Below are 21517 nucleotides of genomic sequence, written 5' to 3'. Positions count from 1 at the left end.
CAATAGCGAGGATATGTATACATACTCATAGTGCATATGTGTACATACATGCCTAGATTATTTTTTATGTGGTGAAAAATAACCATTTTGTCAATTAATTTTTTGTTAACCTATCTAATATATAACATTATTTCAATTGTATGCTTATAAAATCTTTTTATGTGTATACATATGTAATATATGTAATTGTACATGTTAACCTTTTTTTTTAAGAAATTTTATTTAGGAAGTAAAAATGATTTTAAAATAACCTATACATATAGATACATTACTTTGTTTAGGTTTAGGTAGGAAATTAAAATACGTATAAATAATTAGTTATATCAAAAATTAAAGGAAAATACCTTTTGCGAGGACTGTCATCGCAAAAAGTTGTCCGAAAATTTTTTCCGTATTGAGGGAATTGTAATTTTAAAAGAATACGAAAAATGAAAAAAAAAATTGAAAAAAAATTATTGCAAGAACAGTCCTCGCAAAAGATTAAACCGGAAATTTTTGATATATTTAGTGAGAATTGAAATTTTTGAAACTTATTATTTATTTACACCATTTTCTAAAAAATTAATAAAATATATCTATTGCGAGGACAATCCTCACTAATAATATGATCAATAAAAGTCCAATATGTTTTATCTTTTTTTGACTTTGACTCCAAAAAAATTTTCGTAAATAAAAATAATTTTTACTTACAGCAACGAGTGTCCTCATGAAAACATTGGTCAAACTAAAAATGTAAAAATTCAACGCATTTAAGATTTTTTGTCTTTTAGAGACTTTTAGCAAGGACATTATGTCCTCCGTAAAAACTTTTGTCAAATTTGCTTTTTTTCTTGTAGTGATTTTAGCGTATTTGACCTCAACGGTTTTTAAATGCAACAAATTCATATGCATGTATGCGAAAAACACTCATCCTATACTTAAACAACTCAACTCACCCACATATATATAAACAAAAAAAATATTAAGCTAAACTTGTGTTATTTAACAGTAGTGATTTGGTTTGATTTGTACGAGAGAAAGGTATTTACGCGTTGCGGCGGTGATGGCGGGGTAGTGATGTAATGACGGTAGCGGTGATGGGCTGATTTACCTAACAGGCTCCGCCCCCAAGCCACCCTCAAATTTAAAAATTTGTCGAAATTTAAATGTTGGGGTATTTAGGTAAATATATAATAAATAGAAGGGGTATTATATAAATAGAAGGAGTATTTTGGAGGAGTAAATGTTGAAATTTAAAATGTTAGATAGGAGCTATTTGCTATATACTCGTAATATAGTAAGTATAAGTATATTTATATTTATTTATATGGTGATCTCAGTTTACTTTAAGGGCCATATGTGACAAAGTTTTTGATCGGTTAATTAAAATTCGGGAATCATATTAACTTTGTATATAAGTAAACTAGATTATTTTGCCGCTTAATACGCGAGATGAACATATCAAAATTTCAAAATAACATGATTAATAATTATATATAGGGTATATTGAAATATGATTATAAATCTCCGGATATTGTGATTTGGATCCAAGTCTAGGTACTTTCTCTGATTTAGATTCTCTTGGGTACACGAAGCTAAGTATAAGTAGATGAAAACAACTTGACCAAGAGTTGCTAGAAGGAGGACCAGTTTGTGTTAAACATATAGTTATTGTCTTGTTAAGGCATTTAGTGCCCTCTATGTCGGCCTGCTTAATGGCAGAGCCACCTTTTTTGAGGTCACTAAAGAGGACAGGACAGTCCTCCACTCCGACGGTTTCTTTCTTTCCGACCAAATTATTCTCGGCCCATGATTTTATCTAAATTATTATTTGCTTATATCATACTTGATATTAATTAAATTTAATATTAAAAAGTCGTAATAAGTCTCTAAATAAATACGAGTATATACTTTTTTATTTTTTTTCTTAAATTAGTCATTATTTTGGACTCAAAATTTATTTGAAATATTATTTATCTTATTAACAAAAGTTAGTCACCATTTTTACATAGTTTTATAAATTTAACAATTTTTTAATTAGCTTTAACTTTATCAATTGATAATTGTTAATTAACCTTGATTTTCATTTATTTATCTTGAAATTTCAATATTGTTCTTCAAATCAATATATTTAGTTTTCAAATTTTATGTTTGAGAATTTATACTTTTTTAGGCAAATTAATAGATTGTTAAATAAAGAACGGAGTGGTCGGGCACCTGAGTGTAACCAACAATGATCGAATGTTATGTTGTGTAGTGTTTACGGGATTGTTCAATCATTGTGACAAATTATTTATCTTGTTTAAATGATGTAAAATATGTGAGAACCTTACATTGTTTATAAAAAATAAATACATAGTTCTTTACACAAAAAAAAAGGTCCTTATATTTTTTGAACAAAATATCAATTGTTTTTTAACAAAATATCAATTGTTGGTTTGTAATCTAAATCACAAAAGATCTCGAAGTGTTAATAGGCAACAAAGATGACAAAAAAAAAAAAAACCGACTACAAAAGATGAAATTGAATATATAATTTCAGTGTTTCAAGATAACATTTATTTAAATTTGAATTTGTAAGGTTTTATCTATTACATATATTTAATAATTTATTTTATTAACATTTATATTTGTGCATTTTAAAAATCTCGCTATTTACATGTATAATTTTTTTGTTTTAATTACCACATACTACGCGGAAAAAAGCTAGTGCTTCAATACTAAAAAAAAATTCAAAAAAATAAGTCAAAACTTAACATAACAATTGTGACCTAAAGGCAAACACATGTAATCCGAAATTTTTCTATATGCATCTAAAAAATAATAATATATATTTTTTAATTAGTTTGAAAAACATCTCAATAAAGCATTGTAAATAAAGTGATATATATGTGGACTGTGGTACTGTTATTTAATCATTATTAATAGATACTTTTTTAATTAAATAAAACGTAAATGACATCTAAGAAAGGAAAATTAAATCATCAATGCAATCTAACGGCTGAGATTTATTTTTTTTCATCCAAGGGTTATAATTTAATTAAGAAATGTTCTTCAGGTTGTTCCACTCCCAAACAGTCTATATATGCACAACACGAAGTCGTAAATGATGGTTAATATGTGTTGGCTTAAGATCTTCAAGATGAACTAATGTGGTCATATTTTTTGTTGTTGAAGAAAAAGCCATAACGAACCTATAATGGACAACAAACTAAATTAAAAGAAATAATAATAATAACGATAACATAAGAATTCAATGTTAAAAAATAATTATAATGATTAATTATGTGCAAAGTATATAAAAAGAAAAACCCTTTTGTAGTTGATTGTAGCTTCTTCTTTTTTGTTGTCGTACGTGAGTTATATTATAGATTACCAATATAACCGAAAAGTGTAAATTAATTATTTTTAAATTGGGTGAATTTGTAAATTGGTGATGGAAAACCAAAAAGTGTACATTGGTAATGAAAAACCAACAAAAATTATTTTTTTTAAAATTGGGTTAAAGTGTAAATTGGTGATAGAAAATCAAAAGTGTAAGTTAATTATTTTTAAATTAGGTTAAAGTGTAAATTGGTGATGGAAAACCAAAAAGTGTAAATTAATTATTTTAGATTGGGGTTAAAGTGTACATTGGTGATGGAAAACCAAAAAGTGTAAATTAATTTAGATTAATATTAAAAAATTAGAAGATTAATAAGGGATGCATTTGATGTGCGAAATCTAGCTTTAAATTTATAAACACGATTTACTGAAAATACTGGTTACTACACACTCACAGGCAGTGCACCTGATCGCATGAAGTATAGTGAAAACTGGTAAGCCGAGATCGTTCGCAAGGACTTAAATAAGCAATTGTAAACATTAAATGATTCAAGTAAAAGATGGGGGTTTTGTGGCCGAGTTGCCACGTTGCAAGTAGTTAGTTTGAAAAGTTAGTAATCCCAAAGGATTAATCGAAAGAGAAGTTTGTTGTTGAAAACAATAATTTAAAAGTCATCCATCTTGATTTCGCTCAACAGAATGTTAGGATTGCACATTTGATGAAGATCAAATTCAATTTAGTGATTAAATGACCGAGACTCAAATTAATCGCCAACTCCGTACCCGTCAAGTTAACAACTTATTCGACTCTCTTGTATAAACTAGTTTCATTATTAAGACCGGTACCCCGAGATGCCTTTTTATAACTTCCCTAGTTAAACAACTGGTCATTTCAGATAACAATTTTGTCTATCGATTGTACCCAACCGTCAACCCGTTAATTCTTATCAAATACTGATTACCCTCTACCGTACCCGTCATAAAACCAATTGCTTCTAACTAAACAATCAAAATAACTTATACCCAAATCCTAGTCGTCACTAAGCAATGAATACAAATTATCCGCAATCACTAAGTGAATTACAAAGAATTAATAGATTAAGTTCACGACAAAATGTTAAATCAAATCACTTGAATTAATAAATATTGTGCAATCCCTACATAATGTCTCACTCCATCAAGATGGATGAAAAGGCGATTAGCCACTCATATTAAATATGAAATAACAAATCAAAACGAAAGAATTCATTGTTACCGAATACAAAGGATTGAAAAACGAATAACGAAATGATTCTGAACGAGTCTTTGATCCTCCAAAATGATGAAAAATAAGATAAACCCTAGAAAAAACTCTTCAAATCGTCTGGAAAGTGAAAGATAGCTTTTGGAATGTTTTTGCAGCTATTTATATGATGCAGAAAAGTGGACAGATTCGGCGCCCAGGTGCGTCGCACTTCACTAAGTGTGTCGCACATTCTCGTTGACTTTCTTGACTTTGACTTCTGTTGACTGGCCTTGTTGTCTATTGAATTTGTGCGTCGCACATTTGAGGGAGTGCGAAGCACTTATTTCCTCGACACAAATAACGGCGACGCACATATGAAAGTGCGTCGCACTCTTAGGTTGACCAGCATTGACCTTTTGATTCTTCACCTACGAGCCACGTGAAACATCCGTAAACACTTGTTTTGCTCCAGGAACTTCGTTTTCTGCAAAATATCGCTTAGGTACCTGTTTTCCACCTGAAACACTAACAAATACCATAAACGCACCAAATGTATACGAAAATGACTCGTAAACCTTACTAAATGACACTTTAAGCTATGGGAAATGGGCATAAAATACGTCATATCATGGAGCTTCCGTATAATTATACCCATACAATGGGCGTGAAAAAATTAGCCGGTTGAGGGTTGTATGGTTGAGGAGTCGGCTGTGGTTGAGGTGTCAAGCGATACAAGGGTGGTTGAGACATCGTTTGTTGAGGCACATAACCGCACCCACAACTAGACCCAGTTAAGCCACACCCTTGACTAGAGTCGAAAATCCACGCACTCGTTTAAACCCGGGTGCAACCAGTAGCGGATCCAGAAAAATTATTTAGAGTGGACACTAAGTATTATAGGTGATATTACAAACGTGTTAGACGACGATTTATAATAAGTTGCGTCTATTTAAATTTGGTTTTTATTACTTTTCAATGAATTAGGGGGAAAATACTATCATAAAATAAAAAATGATACAAACACAAATATAATGTTTCATTAAGTTACATAAAACCCACATATATTATCATGTTACAGTAGAAATAACATTTGACTTTTAAAAGTAAAGACAAATATTTAATTAAAATGTATACTAAAAATGTATACCAAGGATTGTTGGGCCAAATTGAGTAGGGGTTTAGGACCCCCAAGTAGTACTTTTGCATCCGCAGATGCATGATGGTGGAGTTAATGTTTTGTTGATGAAAGATTAATGTGTGTGGTGTGTGAATTTTTGAATATATATTTCCGGGTTTAACTCGGGTACTAACTAAAATTTTAAAATAAAAAGGTTAACAGATTATATGTAGTTTTTGTAATTGATATATTATAACTTGGTTTGGAAATATTAAGTTGACTAACATAATATATACGTATGAGTATGTATTGCATTAACAAAACATAAAAAAGAAATTCACAATCAAAAAGTAAGAACTTAAAATAAACATTTAGTAAGTTAGCTATTTATCTTTAAATATATTACAATATTAAATATGACATATGACATCATAAATAAGATAAAACTTTTTTGAAAAAAAATATAGACTTGCCACATAATACTTTTTTTAAAAATAGTTTTAGAAGACAATTATTCTTTATTATATATAAAGATAAAGATATATATATATATATATATAAGTAAGTAAGTAAGTAACTGCTCAGTGTCGCCTACCGCGGGTTTTGAGCCCCAATACCTCGACGGTGTATGGGGGAGGTTAAGATGTAGGCAGACCTTACCTCTACCTAAGTAGAGAGGCTGCTTCCAGTTTCTACCTAAATGGTAGAAAAGACCCTCCAACCTTTGCATGGGATGAGGATCGAACCCATGGCCTCTGTCTCCAGAGTCAAGGATGTTTACCACTGATCCAACCATGCTGCTTATATATATATATATTAAAAAAATATAGGAAAAGGTTTTTTTTTTTATTTAGATAGCCAACGGCTATTTTTGGTCAAACACATTCATGGCTCAACGTCTATTTTCGTATGTGGGTCCTATTATTCCGATTTTATGGGCAACGGGTTCACAGCCTTTTGTTCATGCCGTCGAGCCATAAAATCTATACCTGTGACGGTGTTACCGACGGTATCAACTCATAAAATCACCATAATTACGTACACTCCGTTTGCTCTAAAAGAGTGTTGGGCTAAGAATTAACAGTAGGTGTTTGTCGGGCTTAGATTCCATTTTGAACTAAATTTTTTGGTTTTCTTGAATTGGGCTAGTATTGGGTTTGTTGATTAGGCTGCCCATTTTTTTAAAAACACCTTGGTCAATTTGTTTTTGAATTTCAAAATGTCAACTGAAATAACGGATGATTTTGTTAAGACGGTGTTAGATGATTTGATTGGTGAAGAGCCAAGTCATGTAGGCATGTGCCAAGTCATGGAAATGTTTAATTATCTGCCGTTTTCTAGTTATTACTCATTTTGTTTCGCCCTTTGATAAGAGAGCAGAGGAACCTCGATTGAACATGACATTTAAATCGGTTTGTTCTTTGTAGTAGAGTTATATTTAGCTGCATGCCCTGAAATTTTAGATTTTCATGCGGCTGGATGTTCACTTTTCTTTCTAGCTAGTGTAATATTTAACCAATACTTCATGCGATGTGGTTATAGCTTATGAACTTTAAGCTTACCTTGATGAGTTATTTTTGACCTTCCAATTTAGACATAAGGTTTGTTTGACACATAGCATTAAGGCATCATCACCCGCAAGAACAGCCTCTTCAAGCTCACATACAGTTGACGTCTTGACGATGGACAACGGAGAACGTGTGCAGTTAATTTTATCATCAATGGCTAATATTTCATAAAAGATTCATCAGACAGCTCTAAAGTCAACCAAAATCTACAACTCATATCAACAGTCAAAGAAAAACTGTTGACTGAATACGAATTATGGATATATTAAATATAGGTAGGCTTTGATAGTTTGAGGGATCACATTAGCATACCAAACAGATTAAAGAACATCCTAGAGGATTACCAACAATCAGGAACCTAATTCGAAATCTGTCAACACTCAGGAACCTAATTTAAAATCTGTCAACACTCAACACCTTTCTTACTAATTCCACAAAAAGATTGAACAATCTGTAAACACTATAAAACTTAGAATATAGGATTATACTTCTTATACAACAGCCACCTAAAAAAGAAACTTCCACAATAATTGCAGGCCTATAGTTATAGTAGTTCAAACTCTCAACGAAATTCATGTCTGAGTCCATAGCCAGTTGGGTATCCAACATCGTGACCCTGACCCTGACCATGGCTATGGTCATGACCACCAAAACCATGGTGATGAACATTGGATGGGGCTTCATCAAGCATTTCACGGATATGCTCTGGTACAGGCTCTTTTGTCTTGGTGACTTTCATGGGTTTTGGTAATCCGGACAAGAACTCATGAATGCTTTCAGCAAGCTCATCGGCTGTGTCCTTCTGCATCCATCAAATATGTGATAATCAGATGAAGGAAGATGTCATATTACCTAATTTTCACATACAATTGTACTGGTAAAGATGTCAACAGTCATTATATGACTATACATATAGGGAACAAGGTCATATCCAAAATAAGTTAAACACCTCGCACTTTGCAGAATGCTACCTGGCCTCACAAATATCAACAAAAGCCGTATGCATTAAAGCTTCCTTTTGCTAGTGCTCAACCAAAATAAAATATATACTAACATCGACAAAGGTTCTACAAGAACACTCTCACGGGCTTGATTATGGAAGATAGAAATCGCTGCCACCTTGGCTTAGATATGAAGTAAACAAATCCGTTCCATCTTTACACAGAACTCGCGATATAGATCTTAGGTTTCCACACTAAAAAGTAAATCCTTATACTGCATCATCATATTACTCCATATTCATTAAGCAATACCATATCCTGCTATAATCTATTCCTAATTGATCCTCCTAACAAGGAGATGATGACATGCGTCAGACTCATTCCCTTTTCATATGCTCTCATACCTTCATGTGCCACAATCTACTTTTTAGGAGGATAATCAGGCACGTATTTAAGAAAATTAGCATATGCTATACACATTAACTTAACTTACACCCTATGTGTAAAGGTAGAAATTTTGACTAATTTAGCTTTGAAATTGGGTTGTTAGTGTTTATGCTTCATTGGCTCAGACGAGTAAAAGACATTAGGTCAGAGGAAATGGAAGAAACGGGAAGAACATGTCAAACAAGTCCATAGCGGCACAAAGTGTGTTTTTCGCACTAAATCTGAAGACTTAGTTGATTTATCGAATGATATGCTTTTGTAGTAATATTTGACAAAACCGTTATTTATAAAAGAAAAAAAACTAATGAATTCTGGACAAAATATTCTCTGTCAACCCAACCTTCCAAAACTGTACCAAAAATTTACAAGGTTTCACCTATTATCCAACCCATTTAACTTGTCATTCCAGCCTATAAGTTATACATTCAAAAAACTATATATTCTTCTAAACTAGTGACCTATTCCCTCGATAACTCTAAAAAAACAGGAGCGCTTGCATTACTTCAACGTTTGTTAACAGATTTACCAACTAATCTAATTTAACTTCCCTTAACAATTAAATACAAACCTCTAACAATAATATAAGCACATTTCACTACTATCATAATCACAAAAGTCAAAATACAGCATAACATTTGAAACAAGTTAAATCCTCACCTGTGGCCAGCGGCCACCAGAATGTGTGACAAAGGTCGCATGAGGAAGCATGGCGGCAACTTTGTGTCCCTGTTTGATCCATTCTTCCGACCAACTAGTAGACCAAATCACCTGCATTGGCAAATTTTTCACACCATCAAGTTTACCCCATTCGGCAATATCGAAACTAGAATTCATTTTATTCCCCGTTCCAACAGCCGATTTTCTTCCATCTCTACCCTTCAATAGAAGCCTGTGACCCTCTGCATCAAAACCCCCAACCGATTTTGAGCAACAATTTTCAATAACCTTCCCAAACAAAAATCCAAAACCTAAAGCAACTTCTCTAAGTACTGGCATTTTCAAAACCCATAAAGGAAAAGCCGGCTGATTCGATGCACTATCAATCAGAGTCACACTTCTTACAAACTCAACATTTTTCGACACCCAATTCGCTCCTAAATTAAACGCCGAATCATGAAGAACTAAATCAACAGGAGCTAAACCTAATGCATTAATCACTTGTCTCAAAACCCTACCCATCTCTTCTGAACCCAACTCAACCGCTTTCAAACTCGTTACTTTCGACACCCGAATTTCATTCTCTTCATAATCATAATTCACATAACCTTGCTCAACTAACTGATCAAAACCCCAAAAAATGCCCTTTTCTTTAATCTCGTTATACAACTCTAAAACCCTCCCAAAACCCTCAATCACTTTCTCTTCAGTCACCATTTCATACTTATCTGAAAACCCGAAACCAGGCAAGTCCAAAGCAACAGTCTTTATACCTTTTTTACCTAATTTTTTTACAAGATCAGTAAAAAGGTAAGAACTTGATGCATACCCATGTACTAAAAGCACATTTTGAAGTGAATCTGATGGTCCATCTTGGATTGTGAACACATCAAGTGAATCACTTTCAAGTCTTGTTTGGACTTTTATGTATTTCCCATTTGAATAATGGTTTCTAAGATTTGTGGGCAATGTAAGAAACCATGTTTTGGGGTCATTTTGTGTTGAAAAAGTTGAAAATGTGATGAATATTGGTGTTATGATTGAGACTGAAATAGTGAAGTAAAACCAGAAAGTGAAAGGATTTGGGGGTTTTTTGTTGGGGGTTTTTGGAGATGAATTTGGTATTTGTTGTTGTGTTGTTTTGGTAGCCATTGATGGTGTAAATGTAAATGGAAGAAATGTTTTGAAATTTTGATGACAAAAATTGAAGATGGAAAGAAATTGGGAAAGTTGAAAACGAGAGTGGATCTTCAAAAGGTAACGACCTCATTTGTTTGGAAAAGTTTACAGGAAATTTAAAAAGTTAACTATTCTTTTACTATAAATATTTTACTATTGATTTTTTATAAGGAAAAAAAAAATCTGAAAATACTCGATTATATGCACTTAGTAACTTTAATAATAACCTAATAGTAACAAACATGTATCATTATTTATCAAAATTTAACATTACAATTGATATCGATATGGTATCACTCAATCAGAAAAATATGTCGTTTTACAATTTTTAACCATGTTTCATTATATTAATGGATGGATAAATAATTAAATTATTGATAATATTAAGTTACAAGTTAACTTATAAATAAATTATATATAAGCTATAAATTATACGAGTAAAATAGTATCGAAAATAATAATAGTGATATCTATATTTATGATAACAAATATAACTATTAACTTGTTATTAAAAAAAATATAGTATATGATTATTATATATTATAATAGAAATTAAGTTACTGGTGAATGAGATGTCGAATTTTAAAGTCATATGTTTGGTGCAAATGGTGGAAGTCGAAGTCACTTGCACATTGGTATGGGAACTTAGTTCACTCTAGGTTATAAGTGCAAGGCTCCAAGCCATGTCAAGAGCTTTTGTTACGTTTTACTTTGGTACCTACCCACGTGCAGGGGTTGTAGAAAACGGGTTTCTAGGTCAAACGTTTCTGAACCTATGCGTGTAACTGCAGGTCCGTAAAATCTGGTCCCGTGAGAGGATGATTTTTGATGCGACTGGAAAAAACCCGACCCATTTTTTGACCTGTTTTGAACATGTTCTTGAACAGACATATCGCATGGCAAATCTTTTGGCTTCCTAACTAATACTATATATAGACCATCACTGATTCCTGAATAAGAGTACTCGGAAAGAAAAGTGAGTCATACGTAATTAAAAGGAATCATTGTAAACAACCTAAAAATGAGATTAAATATTAAGCTGAATTAAATATCCAATAAATAAAATTTAATAGGTTTTTAAGAGTTGAGAATTCATACATACTCGTCAATTAAAATCATATTCAAGCATGACACCATTTGTAGGTTATTTAACTCTGATGTTCCATAATTCAATCGGTTGCCATGATATTATAATTTGTAATTAGTGAATTGAATAGAGAAAATAAAAGAACGAACTGTGATATTACAAACGTAGATATTTTCTTATCGATGTATACATATATTCCCAACTATTTACAACCATCAGCTGATGTTGTTGATCATATCGAAATAATAAATGGTAAATGTGTTTTGTGCAGTCATGTTTCGGCGTTGCAATGGTGGATTTCTTTCTTTTATTTATCACATAGCAGTACTGTTAGGAATTCCTTTCCCAGTAAGTCCTTTTTCGCTAGTCGGATAGAGTAGTGTGTATGGTACATTTGCTGGTCCAACCCTGTTTGTTAGCTTTTCGTCGTTGTTCATAGCTACAATTCTTTCTTCGATCCCTTTCAGCTTCTCCCCAAATTTCTTGAACGCGTTTAAAGGTTCTGCATCCAATGTCCACTCGGGACACTCTCTTTGTCCAAGGTAAATCTCATCCGATGAATGCCTTGACAATAGCTCTATCAATGCAACTCCAAGAAGTGTTTGTAGTTGGGGAGTAATCGTTTTCAAAAATACACTGTCTGGATCCTTTTTAAGTTCATCATACTCTGGAGTATTTGGTTCGGGCATAAACCTACGACTCAGAGTTGGACGGTTTGGAAGGTACCCGGCATAAGGGTATTGCCCATAGTTGACAGCTGCATGAAGAGCGGAAGCAACCCATATGAATGTCGAGCAAATGTCTATTAGATTTTGACACGAATCCATTTTGGGCCACCATGGCTCGTCTTTCTTGTCCCCATGTCCCTCTTCTCGTAGTTCTTTCCACCACGCTTGAAGTTCGGTGTCGTTTTGAACTATGTCGTCGTTCTTGTAGTAGAACTTGCAGTAATCTTCTACCCACGATTTGATCGCAGACCAGATTTCAAGACCGTCCACTGCATATGGGTAATCCTCAATTAGAAGGCGAAGCCCATGAGGAGAATTTGAGTCCTCAACCGCCATTCCCCTGAATGTAAATTCCATTAGTAAGTAAGAAAACAATAAGATTTAATACTTGAGTATGTTAAGATGAATTCCTCTTAGATTGCTTTTTACCTCTTGACAAGATCCATTGGAAGCGCTTGTTCAGGGAAAACCCAATCCTTATACAATACCGAAGACAATTCCATTGAATATCTTCCTGGAAATACAGTTTTCTCAAGGATTCCTCCACCGTTGATCAGGATCTGCCTTGCGAAAGCATTGATATTCATTGTATCACGGAAATGTGGATACAGAAGCTTATAGACAGGGTGGAGTACACTTAGTTGCCTATTTGCAGCAATCACAAATGGCTCAACGACCGCGTGCGTACTCAACCTGTGAAGTTTCTTCAATATGTAAAACATGTGCAAGAAATGGTATATTCTAGAGTCTACTGTATGGAGTTGGGTTAATATTGTACCAGTGACTAATGAGTTGATGAATCCCAGAATCATTCACAGCAACATACGCTTTTGCTAACTGCCAGATCGAACCTTCTACTCCATTTTCAGCTGGGGTGTACACATTGCTAATCGCACCAAGCTTATCGTCTTCAGGATGTGGCAAGCTTAACTCAATTGCTAATGGTTTTAGGGTTCCATCATTTTGTAGGATTAGCAAAGTTCGTGAGGCGTATATCTTGTTTGTACTTGCGTTTATTCTCCTCAAGTATGGCATCAATGAGTCATGATGATCAAGTATGAACAACTTATTCGCTTTTAATACCTGCATTGCAAGAATTTGATAAAAATGATTGTCTTATAACTTACTATGCTTTTATACATGTTTATTATAACAAGACTGGATCTGCATATGATTTTACCTCGTTGACTTTTAAACCATGTAGGTTTTTCTCAACATGGTGTGCTTGTATCGAACTATTTTGGTTTCCATAGACATTGACGTCCAACTTGCTTGTGGGAGGAAACTCCTACAAAAAATTATAGAAATATATGAACAACGGATTGAGCATTTGAGCATCAACACTAAATTTTTGTGACCAAATTCAGTAGCTAAACTATTTACAAACCGCTTTTTTTAAAACAGATTTTATATCGTTATACCAAATGTTACTAAAAGGACCAAGAATTCAATTACTTTTAGAAGACGGATTTTAACAGGGTTGACGCCTGCCAGCATTTCTCTTGCAAATTCTTCATCTGTCCTCCAAGCAGACTTGTCCTCTGTGAAGAAATGAAGAAATAATATTGATATACCTTAATAAACTTTTTTTTGTAAGGAACATTGTATATCTGCATTGCATTTTGGACATATAATAGAATGGGTTACCTTTAATGATTTGTGGTTTGGGGAATTTTGTAACTCCAGAGCTATCTGTTTCAAGAAGAGTTTTCAGTATTTCAAGTGGAACTTTTTCACGAATGCGATCAAACAATGGACCTCCAGGAAGCTTAAATCCTCCTTCATAAAGCTTCATAATATCTTCAAATGAATCGAATTCATCATGGGTGCTATCACTTAGAGCTTGAAACTCGGGTACAAGAAACTGAACAATAGATTTTAGACCATAAGCTAGAAAATCAGACAATTTCAAATGCCCAAACCGCTCATCTCTTGGAACATATATGTTTAAGCTCATGATCAGTGGAAGCCTGCTTTCCGTTTTAGGATCTATCACATTAACCAAAACAATACATCAGTTTACTTATCAAGAACATGATCTCAAGTGGTCATATTAGTACTATATAAGTATTAGTATACACGTCACATTACATAACGAATATGTCATTACCTGATTTGGTAGGCGGTCTGCCTGTTCTACCCCTACGAGGATATGGGTACTCTGAAGACCCTCCAAGAATTGGGCGGGCATCGTCCAAATCCTTATCAGGATCTCCCAAATCATTGTAGAAAGCATAATCATAGACCCTGTCCCATTCTTGAAGCATCCCTGTCCCATCTCCCCGCAATATTTCCATCTCGTCCTGCCTATACGAATGTAGAAATTCAGGTGTCTCACTTGGAAGGTATGCCTGCAACATAAATAAACTTATTGTTTAAAGGAAGCTATTATATGTAATAATTATGTTTTTAAAGATGATATAGGAACTAAAATTTTACAGATTATAGAAAAATCACCATTTTAGACATACAAATCATTCAAGGTTACACAAGTAATTAACTTAGGTGCATTTTTTATTTTTATTTTTGTAACAGCAAAACTTAGAAAAAAAAAATTACAAATTGAAGATGGCAGCATAAAATAATATGGTTTGTAACACATAAAGATTGTAATTAAGATGTCCTATGATAGTTTATCTAAGCACCAAGTTAGATATACTATAAGATATACATGTTGTATGACCACTTGCTAAAAACTATGGATTTTCAAAAAGTTCAAAGTACAAAAATATATTTTAAATAACTTTTGGGAGTTATATTTTTACTCTCTTTGAAAGTTACGAATACGATCAAAGGACTTATAGTCTAACGGTATGTGGGTTGGCCAACCAACCAAAAGTCATGGGATGGGTTCAAGTCTCATTGGGACAATTGTGTGAATTAGTAAGTGTCGTGTTACATATCTTTTTGTATAGAAAAACCTACTACTGCGACCTTTAATTTAACGAGGAAGGGTTTATGGTATATACCTTATTAGTAAAGAAAACGCGGTCCTTTTTGTAGTGTTTTGCTGGATAAACCCATGAATTACACACAAAATGAACTTGTCCATGGCCAGGAACATCTTCAAGTGTAAGAGTCTTGAGGTAAAACTCACTGTGATGATGATTTTGGATAAGGAATGCCCCTGGAACTTCCATATGACCATCTTCTTCATCCCATTGAAATGATACTTTATATGATGATTCTCCATCTGCTAAAGGGGTAATAGTGGTAATCCAATCTTCCAACATTGCTGGCTTCCCTATCTTGCTTCTCAAATTTCCTTCTGTAAGATATCGAATATAAAACTTGTAAACGTTAGAGTCAAATTATTTGGTTGAATTAAAATTTATAGTTTGTTATGCAAAAATTCAAGGGGTAGTACTAATTTTTATGCATGTAATAACCAATGATCCTTAAATTAAGTTGTCATAATCATTTTCCCTTTAAAAATCAATAATGATTCACTAATTCACTATATACATGTCATTGGGTTAATAGTCCAGGCAGTCTTCCTGGGAAAGGTTCGGATTTGGAGAGACCCGAGTTCGAGTGTGGAGGGACCCTTTAACGTGAATCCGATTAAGACAACATAATCTAGAACTCGTTATGATATCTGATCCGCATATTTCAAAGAGATAACACATGGTGTATTTTTGTTGAGTTTGTAGTAGTATTGGGCATTTGGGCCTGGTTTGTTGGGTTTTGTTTTCATTTGGATCAATCGGAATACCGCAAAAAGCCAAAATTTCCATTTAGCAAAAACATTCTCCATTTTGACTTTCTTTTTACTTTTAGTATTTTCAAATATGTCTTTATTTTATATATTTTCCATCTTATGAACATTGTTCCAATATACGTCATACGTTCATGGAAGATGTATAGCAAAACACTCTATTATACCATCGGTAGTATCAAAAAATCGTTATTTGCATTAAATACATATAAAGGCATATGATATGATATGTTTACTTATTTTTCAGTCCAAAGTTATTGGATGTCCCAAAAGGAATAATATGCTTATTACTTTGTCTACAATCTAGATGAATTGGTTTGAAAGACAATACTTTGTCAATAGTGAAAGTATTTTTAGGTGTTTGGTACTTTAATTATTAGCATATATCGACATATACACATAAAGTATAACAAAAGGAAATTGTTATATCTAGTTTACTAAAGGTTATCAATCTTACTAAAGGCATAATAGTAAGTGACTAAATTTAGTTGTTGTTAATGACTATTATCGCATTCATATATGATTTTAAAAGCTTATAAATAAGGTTTAAATTCCGGCTTTTTGGGAAGCCAATTTATGATGGCAAGTGATTTTTCTCCTTCTAATAGCCTGGAAATTTTCAAGACACTTACATCTATCCTGTAATGATCCTTATCTCTTTTTTTTTTTTAAGGCGTAATGATCCTTATTTTGGTGAGACAAAATTGATCTCCTAATGTATTTTTAAGAAAACAAAACATATAGGCGTGCGATAAAAAAGACAATAACTTCCCCTTGGTATTTGTCATATACAATTTGGAAATCATATGCGCCTAAGAAACTCTTTTATTTGGAAAAGCAATAATTTAGCCACCTTATTTAAGTCATACACCATACTACATATTACATACTTTAAAAAGCATGTTTAATGTTATATGGGTAACAAAAATTGACGTACAAATCAGTTTTCATCTCATATTTTACATTCCTAATAAAATTTGAACCCGGCCATAACCTATAAGTTGATAAGTAAAATACTAAAAGTATTAACATAAAACTAGCATGGTACCCGCGCTTTACAGCAAATACCATTAACGGGGTGCAAATGAAAAAAAAAAAAGAAAAAAAGAAAGATATTGAGAGAGAGTTATGTGTGGATGAACGGCTACGAATGAAAAGGGGAGAGGTTTTTTTTATTTTATGGAGGGTAGTTTAGATATTTTCTCCATATAACTTTTAACATGGGGGCTATTCTTTTTAATATGAAGTATAGATGTTAATGTAAAAAGGAATAATTATACATGTAATTATAGCATTAGCATGAAAAATCTTCTAAACATCGTACCTTTCTAATATTTTTTTCATCGTAATTTTAATATGTATACAGAAATTATAATGTTATTCAAGTTTATATATTTCTCTTTTTAGCTAGAACCTTCTAATTGATTTCCTACCTTTTAAAAAATCCAATATTCCCGAGCCAGTATATTGCTCAAAAAAAGCATGAGAGTTCTTTATTATTATTGACAAAAATATATATATATATATATATATATATATATATTAGTTGACTGAGAGATTCATTTGTAATATTAATATGGTTGTGGTAATGGTTAATATGTTCTTAATAATACATCTTTACATATGATAATTAATAGATGTAAAAATTAAAATGATCAATTTAAAAAGATATACTTCGTATACTATCTGACTATAACTATATACCCGTATAATATATCATCATCATTAAAGTGTAATAATGTATCTCTGATCAATGTTAGGACTCTTTTTTAGGGAAAAAATAAAAACCGTACATATCAATAATGTTTATTGTTCTAAAGTACGGACAGATCACTGTTTGTATTATTTGAAAGAAAATTCTACACAATACATTTATATATCATTATATTATATTATATATATTCACATAAATAAAATGAACCTGAGGATTGATGATGAGCGGAACGATGATGTGCACTAATAAGTTGTATGGTAACATTTTTGCCCAAAAGCTCATGAACTCGATCTAAAACCGAGGCACTCAAGTCATTGATATCCAACTGATTTTTTTTCATCAATACCACTCTCCCTGTGATCGTCTTCATCCCCACGATTTGTAATCGGGACAGGTAATTTCTCTTTTTCCTTGATGAAAACAAAGTGTACGTATATATAATTGTATATATGTATATCTATGGATGGATGTATAGGAGTCGACTAGCTAGCAAAAGATGAGTTATATTTGTAATTGGAAAGAAAATGTTGTGACATATATATAGAGGTTGGCAGGCTGCCAATCCCTATTCGCTATGTAAAGATAAAATGCAATTTATGATGATGTTACATGATTTAATTAGAGAAACTAACATGCATCTTCCATTCCGCCCATGACTTTTTGAATACAATGAACTAATTAATTTTTATGTATATCTTTTTAATTAACGAAAATTTATTACAAAGCATCATTACTTTTAAAATAATTGGGTTAGATCAATGGTTGGAGTTTTTGCATCTGAATACAAAAGTCAAGGGTTTGATCCCCATGCCTATCAAGGTTAGAGGTCTTTTTCTATTTTTGGTACAAACCCGAAAGCACTATATCTATCTCTGATAAGGTTAAGGTTGTCTACATTTCAACCTTCCTCATACACCGACGAAGACTATATTAAAACCCAAAACCCGAGGAAGACACGACATTGGGGGTTACTTTTTTTACAATACTTTTAAACTAAATAAATAGATGTCTGTACGATGGGACAAAGATGATCGTAGTAGCATCGGTGTGGCAATGGGTAGTATTGGTGGCGACTGGTGGTGATGAACGCGACGGCAAGCATTGTACGTTATTGATATGAAAAGTAATAATGTAGTTATTTTTTAAGTTGATTATTAGGGATATTTTTGGTATACCATGTTTGCTAATTAGCTATTAGGTATGTTGATTGTATAGAGATATAATTGATTTTTTACATGTTTGTGGCTTAAAAAAAGTGGGATTGATCATTGGACACGACTCAAGATGATGAGATTTTTTCAAGTTATAATTTGACCAGTCAAGTTGAAAAAATTTTAGACACTTGAATTAAAACCAAGGGTTAAGATCAAATTAAAAGATTATCTTTTAATCTTAACATTTGATTTTAAGTCAATGGTTAAGATTGTTTTAACTTAACCCATCAAGTTAGATCCAACTTGAGAAAATCTCCGCCCACAAGGGCTACAACAAGTTAGCTAACTCAGATTAACCAGTTATATTGTTTTGAAATTACATATTAATATACCATCCTACGATCTTACTTATTTGAGATAGGTTTCTTAACAATGAGCGACAAAGATCGAATGTTATTTTCGGGAACAAAATGATCAATCAACCTCACAAATTTCCGTCTTCAAGAATAATAAGATCGTAAAAACGATGACATTAACAATATACATAAGTGAAATGAACAAAATAGTCTAGAATGTCGTTCAGATATTTCAACTATGATTACTCAATACTTTATAAAAATGACCAAAACTCATGTGTTGATTGTGTTTGTTCATCATTGTATCATTGTGACGGGGTTTATTCTTGAAACTCAAAATTTTCATCACTGCCATTTTTTTTTTGACAAGTACATTACTTTCAATTTAATTCTTATAAATTGTTTTCATTTAGTAAACACCAAGTAAAGTTAAAATATTTGATAATAATCTTCAAAGCGTGCATGTGAATATTCATTATGGAGAAAAAAAGTTGTCAATAACTATTATGATTTAGCGATTACTATTTTATTTTTTTAAACGTGTGAGTTATTCATGAATATCGGTAAGTGTGTCATAGTTTGTCTTCACCGGTTAATGTTAGAGAACCTCCTCGCATAATAAGTCTCATTTTTAAACTCTTACTCTTCGATGAGAAATGCATGTTGTCCGGACATCTGAAAAGAAAAATTCATTCAAACCCACAATATTTGATAAATTTAAATACAAGTTACCCTTCCTGTTAAAAATAATAGCTCGAACTTGAGATCTCTTAGGATGAAACAAACATCTTAGTCACTAGACTATTTGTTATGGTTGACAAACTAATTATAGGTGCTAAATATTCTCTTAATTAGCAACGAAAATAATCAAAAATGATAGTCTTTGTTTTAGAAAAGACTAGGTTAGGTGTGAGCAGAAAATGTCACCATTTCTTAGCGACTGTTCATCTTTAGAAGTGGTAGTTGATTTCTAAATAAGCAATTAATTAACAATGACTCGTGGTAGTTAAGACCGACTACTTTTCTAAGTTCAAACAAAAGGAGTTCTGAAAATAGTAAAAATACTACGAAAAAGATATAATTAATCTGATTCTTCTATTAAAAACAAGAGGATATTTTTGTATAAAATTGGATAATAGATTTCACTCCCATTTGTCGGTCTAACGATCACGATAATCATATTCGACAAAGTTAATGATAAATTACTTAACACATGACTAATATAACATTGAATTGCTGACCTCTTATTTTATCCCTAACCAATAATCCATGATTGGAAATAAAATAAAAAAGGATAATATATGTTTAATTAGTTTTACCTTTATTTAATATTTGGAATGTTTTTGAGGACCAATACTATAATCAATTTCTATTTTTAGACATACGATCTCCACCACTAGTGCTTTGCCATCCTTACGTCTACCATCATCATCACATACCGTCTAAAACCATCACTTTTGACATGTTTTCGAATCTCACACACAAGACAAATATGCCTAAACAATGGCGAATATGAACAAACCCAAAAACTAGATTCACCGACTATCTTTGATATGGGTCAACTATGAATATATATTATATACACAAATAATAATATTTAATATAATATATTAATATATTTGTTTATATCTATATATATTATTCTCTTTAAGTATTTGGATCTTCCATCACTTTTCTATACAAATATCCTTTTACATTTCTCTTATTGGGGAACTTTTTTTCCTTAAAGGTGATACTATATAGGGACCTTATTGACATGTCATTTTTTAAAAGTAATTAGTGTTATATCCGGTCATGGGCCAAGGGTAATTATCAGACACAGACTTAAATGCAGATCATTAATTTTAACATGTCAATTGCTATCATAAGGAAAAAAAAACTACATCCTTAAACAACACGTAAATCTTAAAACATAAAGCTTTGATGATGAAATAAAAAAATTGTAAACTATCTTAAAAGATAAATATCAGAAGTTATGGTGAAAATAAAAAAGACTAAAGCAAAGTACCATGAATTATTAACATAAAACTTTAATGGTTAAATTTAAAAATAAAAATTTAGTAGTTAAAAAGTAAAACACTAAAACGTTGTCATCCTAAAAATAATGATACAATTCAAAATAAAATATAATAAACTTAAGAAAGCATGCTGATATCTGCACGACACGCAAAACAATAAAAAACTAAGTAGGCAGCCAGACTGCTGAGTCAGCTACCTGCCAACTAACTTCACTATTCACACGAAAACTTTTTATATAGGTTATAATATGTAGTAAGTAAAAGATTAGTAATTGACGGTTATTTTTATTTATTAAATAAATAAA

The 21517-nt window shown here is 32.1% G+C and overlaps 2 protein-coding genes across 2 annotated transcripts; both read right to left on the bottom strand.

Annotated features, from left to right (window-relative positions):
• Positions 1 to 7533: 7533 nt before the first annotated feature.
• LOC122592930 (protein AUXIN RESPONSE 4) lies at positions 7534 to 10509 on the bottom strand. Its single transcript, XM_043765263.1, has 2 exons — positions 9259 to 10509; positions 7534 to 8015 (listed from the first exon to the last, which is right to left on the bottom strand). The coding sequence occupies exons 1-2, from the start codon at positions 10408 to 10410 to the stop codon at positions 7776 to 7778; spliced, it is 1392 nt and encodes a 463-aa protein (XP_043621198.1). The 5' UTR covers positions 10411 to 10509; the 3' UTR covers positions 7534 to 7775.
• A 1151-nt stretch (positions 10510 to 11660) lies between these two features.
• Positions 11661 to 18186, bottom strand: LOC122594164 (probable linoleate 9S-lipoxygenase 5). The gene is made up of 9 exons (XM_043766636.1): positions 17892 to 18186; positions 15222 to 15520; positions 14363 to 14603; positions 13900 to 14241; positions 13708 to 13793; positions 13433 to 13540; positions 13031 to 13335; positions 12682 to 12945; positions 11661 to 12592 (listed from the first exon to the last, which is right to left on the bottom strand). The coding sequence occupies exons 1-9, from the start codon at positions 18052 to 18054 to the stop codon at positions 11839 to 11841; spliced, it is 2562 nt and encodes an 853-aa protein (XP_043622571.1). The 5' UTR covers positions 18055 to 18186; the 3' UTR covers positions 11661 to 11838.
• Positions 18187 to 21517: the final 3331 nt, after the last annotated feature.

Source organism: Erigeron canadensis, chromosome 3, assembly GCF_010389155.1.
Source record: "Erigeron canadensis isolate Cc75 chromosome 3, C_canadensis_v1, whole genome shotgun sequence".
Taxonomy (NCBI): Eukaryota; Viridiplantae; Streptophyta; class Magnoliopsida; order Asterales; family Asteraceae; genus Erigeron; species Erigeron canadensis.
Note: the sequence above shows the minus strand (reverse complement) of the source record. Positions and strands in the feature narration are given on the sequence as shown.